Raw genomic sequence first — 15,250 nt, 5'->3', positions numbered from 1 at the left:
AATAATTATACTCTCACTTTTGAATGATAGTTGATTTTAAGTCTGTCTCCTCCTTTAGATGGCCATGAGTTTAGAGGACAGAACTGTTATCTGGTTCATCACTGTATCTTAATGTGATAGATAATACAGTGCATTGGGCATGGACTACTGAGCAGAGTGAATGGCCACAGCAATTTCTGATGAATGAAGATGTGCGTCCCAATGGATGCATCCATCCTCCACTTTCTGCAGGTGATGACTATTAACAACTTACTTTTTATTTTGATTTTAAATATTTATTTAATTGAAAGAGTTATGGGGGGAGGGAGTGCAGAGGAGGGAAGGAGAGGGAGAGGGAGAGGGAGAAAGGGAGAGAAGGAGAGAGGGAGAGAGAGAGAGAACGCTTTCATCTGCTGGTTCACTCTCCAGCAGGGGCTGTGGCTGAGCCAGGCTGAAGCCAGGAGCTTGGAACTCCATGTAGGTCTTCCACATGGTGGCAGGGGCCCATGCATGACATATTAGCAAGGAGCTGGATAAGAAGCAGAGCAGCCATGACATAAACTGGTGCTCATATGTGATGCTGGCCTTGCAGGTGGCACCTTAACCCATAGTGCCACAGCACTGGCCCTGACAAATTATATTTGTATATTTTTCCAAAGGCATGGTCTTGAGCGACAAGGATCACCTCACTCAGACACCAGAGAGGTTTGTCCACTTCCAGGAATCAAATGACTGGCACAGGCATCAAATAATCCAGCCAGGCCTCTGTGTGAGACATCCTATGTGACGTAACTTATGCTGTAGATATCCCAAGGGGTCAGGGCTAGGCTAGATTTCTTCTGAAACCACATCTTTGCCTAATTCTTTTCCATGCACTAATCTATTCCCTCATCCCCTTTTATGCCTCTACTGAGAACTCAATTGCAACTGATCACTTGTATAAGAATCCCTGTTCCAGGTTCTGCTTCCAATCAAATCCAGCAAATGACAAGAGTTAAACTGAGCATTTCTGACCAGTCAAGAAAAAAACATTACAACCTGAAATATCACCCATTGAACAAAATCTTTGGATAGAGGAAAAAAAAGAGTTCACTTTTCTCAAAAGTTCGTAAATTTGCAGACATCTAATTATTTTGGGGTTGGTCAGAATCTCCATGGTTATTAATATTCATTCAAATATAGGATTTTAGTGAGTAAATAAAATATAGGATCATATGTTCAAGTTTTATTCCTTCCTAGAAATGTTTGGTCTCAGAATTGTTCTCAACAGCTTCATCCCGGTAGAGGGAATGTTTAATATTGCAATACCAGGATTTCACCTGTTCTCCATTTGTGGGTTGCCATTTTCAGAAGGTAATAAAGAAAAGTTGCTATTGGCTGGAAAATGTCTATAATACAACATTAAAAGAAAAATGTAATGGAATGAGTGTCTGGGGCAGTGCTTAAGACATTGTTTAGGATGTATGAATACCATCTCATACAGCCTGGGTTCCAGTCCTAGCTTCATTTCTGATGCCAAGTTCTTGATAGTGTGTGTTCTGGGGAGCAGCAGGTGATGGCTAAATTATGCAGGTCTTAGTCACTCACATAGTGAGTGCATTGGTCATGGACTACTATGTGAGATCTGGATTGCGTTCCTGGCTCTTTATTTTAGACAGGCTCAGCCTTAGCTGTGTGGGCATCTGAGGAGTGAAACAGCAGATGGAAGATCTCTCTGTCTATCTCTCTCTGTCTCATAAATAAAATTTTAAAAAGACACACACCTATACATACATGTATTATAATACTTATGAACAAATCTACCCATTAATCTGGTCACTAAAAAAAAGAAGCATATTAATATGTAAATAATAGTAGCAAAATTATGAGATCCTTTACTTTTCACTCTTATACATTTGTTTCAAAGACTTATTTTATTTATATGAAAGGTACATTTACAGGGAAAGAGGGAGAGACAAATATAATGAGAGATTTTCCACTCACTGGTTTACTTTCCCAAATGGCTGCAATGCCAGGGCTGGGAAACTAGGAGCCTGGGACTCCATCCAGGTCTCCCATGTGGATGGTAGGCCCCGAGCACCTGGGCCATCTTCCACTGCCTTCCCAGGTGCATTAGAAGGGAGCTGGGTTGCTCCCCTGAAGACCAGGCAACAAGGGCAAAATTAGACAAATGACTGTATCAAATTCAGAAGCTTCTGCAAATCCAAGGAAATGATCAACAGAATGAAGAGACAGCCAACAGAATGAGAAAAAAATATCAGCACATTACTCATTCAGCAAAGGGTTAATATCTAGACTATATCAGCAACTCAAAAAACTGAACAATGAAAAAGCAATCAATTCAGTTAAAAAATTGGCAAAACACTTCAAAAGCCAGTTCTCAAAACAAATACAAATGGCCAAGAAATGTATTAAAAATGCTCAATATCAGTAGTCATCAGGGAAATGCAAATGAAGACCACATGAGCTATCACCTCACCCCTGTCAGAATGGCTATTATTGAAAAGACAGAGAATAACAAATGCTGACGAGGATATGGAAAAAGGAGAATTCTTACACACCACTGGTGGGAATGTAATTTAGTGCAGCCACTACGGAATATGTTATGGAGATTACTTAGAAAACTAGAGATAGGCTTGCCGTATGATCCAGCAATCCCATCACTGGGTATACACCCAATAGACAAATGTGTTGTTTCAAAGAGATACCTGCCTCACGATGTTTATAGAAGCACTGATCGCAATAGCCAAAATTTAGAATCAACCGAGGCATCCACCATCAGATGAATGGATAAAGAAAATGTACACACACACACACACACACAACACACAAATGGAGTATAATACAGCTATAAAAAGAATGAAATCCTCTTACTTGCATCAAAATGGATGCAAGGGAAGTACATCATGTTGAGTGAAATAAGTCAAACACCGAAAGACAAATACCACACATTCTCTCTTATGTGCAGGAGCAAAAATTAAAAAAGAAAAAAAAATCACAACACAAAAACAAAACAAAAAAAAGAAATGCCTGTGTGTATTAGTGTTGATGCAAATACAGCTTTTTTAATAACTAGGGATTTTTTTTAAAAAAAAGATTTACTTATTTACTTATACAGAGAGAAGACAGGCAGAGAGAGATAGAGATAGAGATACAGAGCTAGAGAGGGAGAGAAGGAGGGAGAGAGGAAGGGGGAGAGAGAGAGAGAGACAGAGTCAGAGAGAGAGAGAGAGAGAAGAGAGAGAGAGAGGTCTTCCATCCACTGGTTCACTCCCCAGTTGGTCGCAAAAGCTGGAACTGCGCCGATCTGAAGCCAGGAGCCAGGAGCCTCTTCCGGGTCTCCCACAGGGGTGCAGGGGCCCAAGGAGTTGGGCCATCTTCTACTGCTTTCCCAGGCCATAGCAGAGAGCTGGATTGGAAGTGGAGCAGCTGGGTCTCGAACTGGTGCCCATACAGAATGCTGGCGCCTCAGGCCAGGGCGTTAACCTGCTGCACCACAGCAGCAGTCTGATGCAAATATAGTTTTATCAAACTTCACTTTATATCTTTTTCAAATGGCTAAGAATGAAATGCTACTATAGTTTTAATGATCTGTGATTGCTTAAAAATGTATTGTATGAGTAAATGTAATGTGTGAGTGAAAGTGACATATTTTCATTTGATCATTGTTCATAGCCCTTGCCTATATTTCTGCTGAACTATGATGTTTTAATTTTTTATTTGCTGAATTTTTTATTTAATGGAGTACTAAGCCTTTGATTATATTGTAAATTAAAACTGTTATTAAAAAAGAAAGGAGGAAAGGAAAAAAAAGAAGGGAAGGAAAGAATGAAGGGAAGGAGGGTACGGAGAGATAGGTAGAGAGGCAGGAAAAATAATATCACTATAGTCAGAATTATATCTATGAACTACACTGATCTGTTCTCTATGTATTAGTATCATATTAACATTGAGAATTGATGAGAACTGTGTTGTAGTATTCATCACATTTTTGTTATGACTGAGTCTAATGTATCAATAAATTCATTAAAAACACTGTTCATGCCAAGAATTGGGAAAATTTCAAAGTAAATGAAAAGCAGCAATCAATATATTTTAATGCTGAGATGACAGACCTGTCAGAATTATATAACAAACATTCTCAAGCATCTATGACAAAAATGCTCTCAATGAGCAATTAGAAACACACTCAAAACACAGACAAAAACAGAAACTCTCAGCAAAGACATGTAAGATGAAATGGAAATTTCAGACATGAGAAATATAGCACTCAGATTAGGGTGAGATTTTGGCTCAGCAGTTAAGATCACTTAGGAAGCCTGAACCCTCAAGTCCTGGCTGTTTCCAATCCAGCTTTCAGCTTATGTGTACCATGGGAGGCAGCAGACGATAACTCAAGTACTTGAGACCCTGTCAATCATGTAGGAGATCCAGACTGGGTTCTGCGAAGTTGCCTTTGGCCTGGTCCAGTCCAAACTGTTGCAGGTATTTCAGGAAGTGAACCAAAGGATGGAAGCTCTTTCTCTCTCTCTCTTTCTCATTCTCTCTCTCTCTGCCTTTCAAATCAAGTGAAAACTAACAATCAAAAAGAAAAATAAAGCAATCAATATAAAAACACAAATGGATTGGTTCAATAGCAGAGTGCACAGAGAAAAGAATGAGTGAACTGGAAGACAGAGCAATAGAAATTACTCAATCTAAACACAAAGAAAGTAGATTGAAAAAAATGCAAAGAACTTTACGGATTTGTAAGACAATAACAAAAGCTCTAACAGTTGTGTAACTGAACATCTGGAATGAGAGGAGAAAGAGGCTTGGGCTGAAGAAGTACTAAAGACACGAGTGATGATTCAACACTTAAAAATATCACAAAAGATATAAACATACAGATAAAAATCTACAGAACTAGGAAGGTGCCAGCAATGTAAGATTTCCAAAAATAGATCTGTGTGTGATTGTGTGGGCTCTGGAGGCCACCAGACCATAATCGTGATCAGGTAATAAAGTCATTGTTTTCACTTGTATAAAGGACCCAGTGACTCGGAGCTGTGAGCATCAGAAGTCGGACCAGTCACTGTCCAGACCACAGCGATCAGCTACTGTAAATTCAGCTAGCTGAGGAAGACCCAGAATTAAGTATGGAATGTTGAAGATACTGCAGCACTTAGTACTTTTTGTGCATTTGGTATTTTATGCACTTTTCATGGGTGATAAATGTTTAGACTAACAAGTCAGTGTTAAGCTTCCAATCTAACAAGTGTGGCTGAACACTTGATAAAAGTTGACATTTTAGATTGAAATATTACTAAATATACAAACAATATAGCATAGTTAAGAGTATTTAAGAATGAATTTTAAGCTTTAATTAAATTTATTGTATTTATGAGAATTCCTGAAGTGGTTGAGATCCCTTGTCATAAAATGAAACACACTTAAAAAGAAGTGGAATATATTCAATTTGTACAGGCAATTCCAGTGCTTAAAGGAGTTTCACTAACTTTCAAATCATGAATTGAAGGCTCCTTAAAAGTGATTTGTTAAAATAGGATAGTTATAAACAGAGTGAGATCTGTAAGTTTGGGAAGTAGGCTTTAAAATTTATAGCTTAGTCAATTATTCTTTTAAAACATTTTAAATCTGTGAAAAACCTTCCTAGGATCTAAAACCTGCTATCAAAAATAGGAAATTGCTCACGGGCATGTATACCTCACATGGGCATGTGGCATGATCACCATGGGGAAGTCTTACCAGGTTTTTCCAGAGTTTCATTTCCATCACTTCTCCAAGTCCTGCCAAATTCCTGCAAACAATTGCTAAGCAGGTCTGGATTTCCTCCTCCTTGAGTACAGGGTCAATCTTTACGAACCCTGTTTCTTTCCACAGATGCCAAGTTGCTGAGGAGGGGCAGGTATTGGATAAAACACTTGTGAGAACTAAACTAAAAACTTCCTGTTAAGCCCTATGTTAAAATGGCTGATCCTGGGGCAGTGAGTCTTAGGAGGTTTGGCTTCAAAGGATGAAGACTCAGAAGAACCCGAAACTCACCAGCCACACCTGCAAATTGAGCCCTTGCACGACGACCGCGTTGAACACAATTTGATCCTGTCCAGCAGCTTTTGCAGTCTGGGAGGGTGTAGAACTACCTGGATCACACACATTGCTAAGTTCTGCCAAGTCACCTGCAGCCCATCACTGCTTTGAGGTTTCAGGTTGTCCTTTTGCCCCTTCCTAAACAGCAAGATTCACCTGCACTGAATGCCTCAACACAGACCCACAGCTTTACTGTTACCACTGGGAAACAATGCAGACTTTGAAATATCAGAACTTTATGCTATTTAAGAAAAAAATAGGTGCCGGCGCCTTGGCGCAGTGGGTTAATCCTCCTCCTGTGGCGCCGGCATCCCATATGGGCGCCAGTTCTAGTCCCAGCTGCTCCTCTTCCAATCCAGCTCTTTGCTGTGGCCTGGGAAAGCACTAAGGTGGCCCAAATGTTTGGGCCCCTGCACCCACGTGGGAAACCAATGGAATGAAGACCTTTCTCTCTGCCTCTGCCTCTAACTCTACCTTTCAGATAAATAAAATCTTTTAAAAAACATTTAAAATATTATTTGAGAGATGACAGAGCTCTGACAGAGCTCTCCAGTCTTCTGATTGACTCCCCAAATGCCTAGAATGTTTGAGACTGGGCCAGGTCACAAGAGCTGGGAGCCAGGCACTCAATCCAGGTCTCCCTTGTGGGTGGCAGGGACAACTACTTAGGTCTTCACTGCTGCCTCCCAAAAAGCTGGAATCAGTAGTGGATTCAGGAAATAAGAAGGTAGAACCAGAAGTGAAGCTGGGATTCAAACCCAGGCACTCCCTTATGGGACATGGGTATTCCAAGTAGAATCCTAACTGCTATGCCAAATGCCTGCCTCCCCAGTATTAGAATGTTAGACACTGCATTTTGAAGGTTTAAGAGACTCAAAATAACAGGAAAAACATCACCAATAATTACAATTCCTGTCAGAAAAAAATCAGTTGTATATATTTCAAACAAAATTGGATGGCCTATACATGAAATATACACTGGTTCAGAACCAGTAACTAAATATTGCCATTAAAGATCTCAAACTCAAACAAGCGTTTATTTCGAGACACCAAAATGTAAATTGAATGGGATTTGGGGGGTTGTTATTTATCTTATTTTTCCCTACAATGTCATATTGTAATAATTTCCTGTAAAATGTATTCTCTAGAAACAGAGTACTACTGAAAGAACTTAAGTTTTCACGGTACTAGAACATTTACCGATTAATTCAAGAGCTCAGAATATCTATCCTTTGAAGTTTAACCCATTTATCTAACAAGGAAACTCTTCCCTGGTTCCATTTTATACTCTGCTCTTCTTTTGGAAACTACATTTTTACTCTATGAGTAACAAAAACTACCTTAGTAAATTACTATATAAAATTAAATCAATGTTTCTCAATCTTATCACTATCAACATTTTTGACTGAATTCTTTGTTGTGGGGTTTGCCCTATGCATTGTAGGATTATAAGCAGCAACACTGGCTTCTGCATTTGAGAAGTCATAAGCATTTCCCCAGTTTTGAGAAACAAATTTGTCTCCACACATTGCCAAATATCCCTAAGGGGGATAAAACCACCCAACTTTAAATGAAAAATATTTAAAAAAGAAACCCAAAAAAACAAAACATTAGTTTTCTACCACACTTACATTTTTGTTTTTATGGTCTATTTATTTTCTTTTAAATATTTTCTTTTCAAAGAGTTACACAGAGAGGTAGAGAGAGAGAGAGAGAGAGAGAGAAACTGAGTTTTCCATCTGCTGGTTCACTCCTCAAATTGCCACAATGGCTGAAGCTGAGCTGATCTGAAGCAGGAGCCAGAAGCTTCCTCCTGGTCTCCCAATTGGATGCAGGGGTCCAAGGACTTGGGCCATCTTCCAGTGGTTTCCCAGCCACATCAGCAGGGAGCTGGACTGGAAGTGGAGCATCTGGGACCAGAACTGGTGCCCATATGAGATGCCAGTGCTTCAGGCCAGGGCTTTAACCTGCTGTGCCATAGCATCAGTCCTCATGATCAATTTTCTACAGGTACACATACAGATATTCTTAAAAGATATGATCACAAAGAAGGAGAATTCAAATAATTTAGGGAAAAACTGAATGAAAAATGATGTGCATTTTCCATGCACTTTTTGAAGGCCTTTTGGGGTTACTAAAAACTCTTGTATATTCTTTTGTTACTGCTTTTTGCAGCATATATTATGAATACCTTTTCACACAAACAAGCATACACCAACTTAATCTTTAATGGTGAAATAATATTCCACGGTTTGTATAGAATATAACTCATGAATTCATTTTAGTACATTTAGGTACAGAATCTGTTTCAATTTTTCCCCCTCATGGACAATAATGTAATAAAAGTGCCCATTTGGTTGACTATGATATTCTTGGGAAACTGTTTAGCCCTCTAAATTCTGCAGGTGAATCTCATTGTCATCTGACAGTAAAACTGGCTAAGTGCAAGTCCACTGTGCTTGCTTCCTGCTTGTCTCTTCTCATATGCATATTCATATTCATATTCATATTCACATTTTGAGAATCTATTCTTATACAATTTAAATGTATTGATATTTCTTGGACTAAAGAGGTTCTTTTCAATCTTCAGGCACTTTCCCACATTCATTTCTAGAAACATTTATTCTTTCTTTTGAAAAACATCTATTTGAAAAGCAGAATGACAGTGAAGGGGGGGAGAGGTATCTTCCATCTACTGGTTCACTCCCCAAATACCTGTGAGAGCCAGGCTTGGGCCACGCTGAAGCCAGAAGCGAGGAACTCTGCATGGGTCTCTCATGGTGGTGGCAGGGCTGAGACATCACTTGCTGGTTCCCAGTTTGCACATTAGCAGGAAGTGGGTTCAGAAGTTGAGGTGGGACTCAAACCAGGCACTCCGACATATGGAATGAGGACATCCCTGAGAGGTGCCTAACTTTGTGCATCACAATACCGACTCCTATTATATCTGTAAAATAACTTCCATTTTCAGTTGCTGGCTTTTCTAGTTAAAGGACACAATTATTCTTATGTTGGATCACCCTTGTCCTACATACTATTTTTCCCTAATTCTTGCAATTTCTTCATCTCCAGTTCTGTATTCATTGTGAATCATGCAATCTTCATTTCTGCAAGTTTTTTTTCTTCTTTTGGGATTTTTATTTTAATATGAGCCCATCAATCACATTTACTGTGATAAACTAGCAAATGCAGTTAAATTAGGGTTTCTCAACCTTGACATTATCAAAATTTTGGGCATGAAAATCCTTGCCCTCCTGGTTGGGCTCTCTTTTGTGCTGAAATATAGTTACGACTCATTGCTCTCAATGATTTATTGATGAGTTCATTTTTATTGATTTCTTTTCATTTGGTTTGTTTCCTTTTTTTTTCTTTTATGGTCTCTGATCACCTTTTAATTAATTAGATCACTATTCTAAATTCTATACCATGAAAATGTTCTAGGGATTAAGATTTTTTTCTTAAGTTCTATTGTTTCTCCCAAAGTGATTATGTATCTGCTCTGTGGTGTTGGAATTTGCCTGGGTCCAGGTCCTGGTTTCACTCCGCATTCCAAACTCCTGTTAATGTAGACCCTGAGAGGCAGCGGTGATGGCTGAAGTAGTTGGGTTCCTGTCACCTGTGTGGGTCACCTGGACTGAGTTCTCAGCTCCTGGCTTGAGCATGGCCCAGCCCTTGCAGGCAGCTGGAGAGTGAGGCAGCTGGTTTGAAATCTCTTCATCTCTGACTCAGCCTCTCAAATAAATTAGAAAGAAAATTTCTTCCCAATGCTCAATAGTCTTTAGCCCAGGCAGGTGTCTCAGATGTTCGACATCTGAGTTTAGTTTGCATCCTGCCAAAGAAATGCCCTCGTGCAAACCCCTGCCACGTAACAAGCCCCAGCTTCTGGTTCTCCTTCCAGGGAACTATTTAGTTGTCTTATTGTTCTTACCAGCTTCCCTCATTGTAAATTCCACATGTAGACAAAGGAAAATCATAATTTTATAAGTCTGTATTTGCTGTAAGTGCAAAATGTAAAAGACTGCATTTTGCTGTAAAAGATTGGTCATATACTTTCTTAATGGTTATGCAATGAAGTAATGCGGCTAATGACGACATATTGGAAAGAACCAATACTGACCACCGCTCTCATCACAGAAAGTTCTATTGGACAAGAGAAGAAGTGATAGAATTATGTGAGTGGTGCAGAAGCCTAAGTTTTTGCTATTACTTATGAAACATCAAGGAAGCAACTTTACCTCACTATGCTGTAATTTCCCGACTGGTTAAATGGCATAAAGCCTTTGCAGTATCATGGTAGGGATCAAATGCACTGAAGTCAGCTTATTTTCCTTGCTTTTTGATCATGTTCCCAGGACCTCAAGACTACATAACATACAACAGTCACTTGCAAGGATCCCTCTGAGGATGACTTGATAGGGACAGCCCTTTGGGAGTTTAATATTCATAGCCATGATTTGATATTATGCCAACAAACCTGTAAGTAGTTAAGAACAGCATATGTTCAAAAGCCAACAAGCTATCTGTAGATAGTTCTTATAGCTATGAAAAGGCATAAATTAACATAACTGGATAGGTTTTCATTAGCAAGTGGCCTTTGATACACTTCTAAGTTCTCCCAGGTTTTAAAATGAAAAGATCAAAGATCATATTTACTGCTTTTCATTGCTGTTTAATTTTAATGCCTAAACCTGCCTTTTGCAGGTTCAAAACAATAAGAACAAAACCGGTCATGCATTACATCTTTTACTATCTACATTGTTACTATGCTATCAAAAACATTGTACACTACAAAAGACATTGTTAAAAATTTTCATTCATTGCATAACCATTAAGAAAGTATATGACCAATCTTTTACAGCAAAATGCAGACTTTTACATTTTGCACTTAGAGCAAATACAGACTTATAAAATTATGATTTTCCTTTGTCTACATGTGGAATTAACGATGAGGGAAGCTGGTAAGAACAATAAGACAACTAAATAGTTCCCTGGAAGGAGAACTAGAAGCTGGGGCTTGTTACGTGGCAGGGGTTTGCACGAGGGCATTTCTTTGGCAGGATGCAAACTAAACTCAGATGTCCGACATCTGAGACACCTGCCTGGGCTACTGGTTTGTATATAATTTTTCTTCTTATCCTTTAAAAAAGATTTATGTATTTATTTGAAAGGGTTACAGAGAGAGAGAGAAAGAGAGAGAAAGAGAGAGAGAGAGAGAGAGAGAGAGAGAGAGAAAGAAACGAACCTTCCATCTGCTGGTGTACTCACCGATGGCTGTAATGGCCAGGCTGAAGCCAGGAGCCAGGAGCTTCATCTGAGTCTCCCACATAGGTGCAGGGGCCCAAGCACTTGGGCCATGTTCTGCCAATTTTCCCAGGAACATTTGAAGGATCAGAAGTGGAGTAGCCAGGACATGAACTGACACCCATATGTGACGCTGGTGTCACAGGCAAAGGCTTAACTTGCCAAGGCTCCTAATTTTAATACTTTTACGGAACAACCTCCTACCACAGAAGTAGTTGTCTGATGAGTTTAGTGGAACTAGAAACATCTTGGGACAACACACACTCTCCCATTTTAGAAACATGCCTAAGACAGTAAGGCTACTGTCGTTGTAAAAAGAAAACTCTGTGTGAGGAATAAAACAGACTAAGCTGAGAAACACACAAAGATCTTGAACTTTATGAAACATAAGATTTTATTTAAATTTGTGTACAGATAAAAAAAATTTGCCAAAATTTAAACAAATATGTATTTCAAATTTTTACCCATTGTAAAAATGAGGCATCATGGGGAAAAAAAAAAACCACATTCCCCTTGATTATTCCATCTTTCTACCATAGCTGGTAGATTCTAGGAGTGGGGAAGCTGGGAATGGTGTGCAGGAAAGGAGAGAAGACCCCACACTGAACACAATTATCTTCAGTGTTGTCTCATCTCAAAATTATAATCATGGAGATTTCCATAAGAATCCACATTCTTCAAATGTGACATTAGAATGAAAACTTCTATGCCAAAATCACAAATAAGGCTTCTGGCTTTTCTCTTAGCGTGAAGTAAACAGTCTATTCAGTATTAAGGCAAATGGCAACATGCATGCACCATATATTAAAGCAGACCCTTCATTGTAAAATATATTTTGGAAAATTTTTGATTTCTCAGACATGCGTTGGAATCAGAAACTCATAAAACCTACTGCACAGTGGACCAGGAATTTGCTTGAATGTCTCAGCTGCACCCTTCTGATAGCTAGTATGTAAGATGTAATTTCATTTGAGTTTTTTAGGGACTGTGTTTTCTTTTTTTAAATTATCATATAGGATTAAATGTCTACCAAAAATCTTCTCAATATCCAGGGTCTGATTCTCACATTCTGTGTATATGCACATTACTGGATTTTCACAATCTGTGTGTATGCACATTATTTGGCCACGCAGTTTAACCCCAAAGTTGGCAAAACACTGCCTACTGAGCAGACTTGCTGTGATAAAGAAGTATGAGCACACAGGACAGGATTCTTATGAACAGTGTAAGTAAAATCAGTTTCAGGCTACCTAAATATCTTATTCAAGAAAACACAGAGTTATACACTGATCCTTTTTCATTTCCTCTACCCCCTATTTTCCCTGCAAGAGATAACCATTTCCTTCACAGTGATGACAGAACTATCCCTTTTGATGCAAAAATGGCCTTCTTCCCTGGGGTCCGGACACAGGCATCACTTCTTGGCCACGCTGGCCACAGCCTTCTTGGCTGCATCCTCCAGGTCGACGGCCGAAGTGATGGGCAGCCCGCTGTTGTTGAGAATTCTCTGAGCCTCCTGGACGTTGGTTCCTAGAAGGAGGAACGATGGACGGTCACTGAAGGGAACTGGAGGTGGGGCGCTGAGATGTTTTGTACAGCTGAAGCCACACGGTACCCAGGTCTCACCAGACACCAACACGACTTAATTACAACACAGCCACAGCTTTCCATGACCCAGTCTGCCTGTTCCGGCAGAGCCAGACAGAAAATTATTTTTTTCTCTTATTTCCACTTCAATTACCCAGCATTATATAGATTACCTGCTAATTTCTCAGTCATGTAAAAAAAATGGGAAAGAATTTCCTTTAAGGTTCTGCACAAGGAAGGAAAACAATTACTCGATCAGCTAGTTCTTTAAATATTATTTATTTATAGGTAGACGGACAGATAAAGAGATCTCCCCTCCACTGGTTTACTCTCCAAAGGTGTGCAACATCTGGGGCTCGGCTAGGGCTGAAACTGGGAGGTGGAAACTCAATGCAGGTCTCTCCTGTGAGTGGCAGGAGACTCCAGTCTGCACTGCTGCCGCCCAGTGGCTTCTATCAGCAGGAAGCTGGAATCAGGAGCTCTGATAAGAGACATGGGCATCTGAACTGGTGTTTTAGCTGCTATGCCAAATGTCCAAAGCCAGTTTAATCGGTTTGAATGAGGAAAATCTTATGAACTGGATTTACTCTCTGAACGAACAGTCTCAGTATGGAATCCAAAGTAAAAGCCTTGTGGAAAGAGTATGCAGAATGTCAAATCAGGGTGTTAACATGGTATGAAATACTGGAGTGACACATGAAGATACAGGGGACTAACCTACCTATAGCTTTTCATCATCAGAAAAATGATTATTTTTTCACTGTAAAAAAACACATGTATTTATTTTTTTGAAAGTTCAGAGTTATACAGAGAAGGAAGGAGAGATCTCCCATACTCTGGTTCATTCCCCAGTTGGCTTCAACAGCCGTGGATAGGCTAGGCCAGAGGCAGGATCAGGAGCTTCATCTGGGTCTCTCACGTGGGTGGCAGGGCCCACAATGCTTGCTCAACCTTCTGCTGAATTCTTCAGGTCATTAGCATGGAAATGGGTTGGAAGCACAGCAGCTGGGACAAGAGACAGCACCCATACAGCGTGCCAAGTCGCAGACAGCAGCTTCACACATTATACCACAATGTCGGGGGGCTAATTTCAGTTTTTTTGAGAAACTTCCTTAAGGTTTTCCATAAGGACTCCATTATTTTACATTCCATTTAAGAGTGTGGAAGAGTTCTCCTTTCTCCATATTGCTATTAGCATTTGCAGTTTTTCTCTTCTTCATAATAGCTATTGCATTTTGAGATGAGATGTCCATGTGACCTGAATTTGCAGTTCCCTGATAATTAGCGAAGTTGAGCACTTTTAAAATATATTTGTTGACTCCCTGTATTTTGTGTTATTGGAATTATTTATTCAGATAATTTGACCATTTCCTAAAAAATTTTTTTAAAGAAAGATTTCTTAAACCAGTACTATATTTTGATTGGCTTTTTTTTTTTTTTTTTTTTTTTTTTTTACAATTTATTTATTTTACTTGAAAGTCAGAGTTACACAGAGAGAGGAGAGGCAGAGAGAGAGACAGGTCTTCCATCTGCTGGTTCACTCCCCAGTTGGCCACAACGGCCGGAGCTGCGCAAATCCGAAGCCAGGAGCTTCCTCCAGCTCTCTCATGCAAGTGCAGGGGCCCAAGGACTTGGGCCATCTTCTACTGCTCTCCCAGGCCACAGCAGAGAGCTGGATCGGAAGTGGAGCAGCCAGGACTCGAACCAGTGCACATATGGGATGCTGGCACTGCAGGTAGTGGGATTAACCCACTATGCCTCTCAGATTTTGTCTTTGCAGAAAGCTGGAACCAGGACTCGGAGCAAGGGATCCCACCAAGGCACTACAATATCCGGCACAGTCATCCTAACAGGCATCTTAACCAGTGACCAAACGCCCACTCTGATTCAGAAAATCAGTTATACAAAGGTTTCAATCAGTGTTGTTGGTAAGAAAGATTATGTGACAACACTGATCTCAAGTTGTGGTCCAATGAGAAAAGGTGATGAGAGCCAGGACTCGCAGGAGGGAAGTGAATATTCCTACTGACAGAAGCTGGAACGTCTGCCGACTGCCTATGATAATCCACAGTCCGGTGGACTTACTGTGCCTGAAGCCCATACCTGAAGTCCTAAGATCTCTTGGAAGGCAGGGGACTGGGTCATGACCCTACCTGAGAGCAGAGATCCTGAGCCTCTGCCTGAGCCTGTCCCCAAATGCACACCTTAGACTCTGGCAGCGCTCAAGGTGTCCACCTCTGTTTCAGGGACTGCCTACCTAGCATGTGGCCTGCTCTTCTGTTCTTTCAGAGTG

The 15,250-nt window shown here is 40.1% G+C and overlaps 1 protein-coding gene across 2 annotated transcripts in view; it reads right to left on the bottom strand.

Annotated features, from left to right (window-relative positions):
* Positions 1 to 11,740: 11,740 nt before the first annotated feature.
* Positions 11,741 to 15,250, bottom strand: part of SUCLG2 (succinate-CoA ligase GDP-forming subunit beta) — a 295,805-nt gene continuing 292,295 nt past the window's right edge. For both annotated transcript variants that reach the window (XM_002713297.6, XM_089305440.1), the window contains one exon: positions 11,741 to 12,900. In XM_002713297.6, coding sequence (XP_002713343.1) covers positions 12,785 to 12,900 — 116 coding nt within the window. In that variant the 3' untranslated portion in view covers positions 11,741 to 12,784. The remainder of the gene's footprint in view (positions 12,901 to 15,250) is intronic.

The sequence above is a fragment of the Oryctolagus cuniculus genome, chromosome 10 (genome assembly GCF_051225735.1).
Source record: "Oryctolagus cuniculus isolate XC-2025 breed Fujian yellow rabbit chromosome 10, ASM5122573v1, whole genome shotgun sequence".
Classification (NCBI taxonomy): Eukaryota; Metazoa; Chordata; class Mammalia; order Lagomorpha; family Leporidae; genus Oryctolagus; species Oryctolagus cuniculus.
Note: the sequence above shows the minus strand (reverse complement) of the source record. Positions and strands in the feature narration are given on the sequence as shown.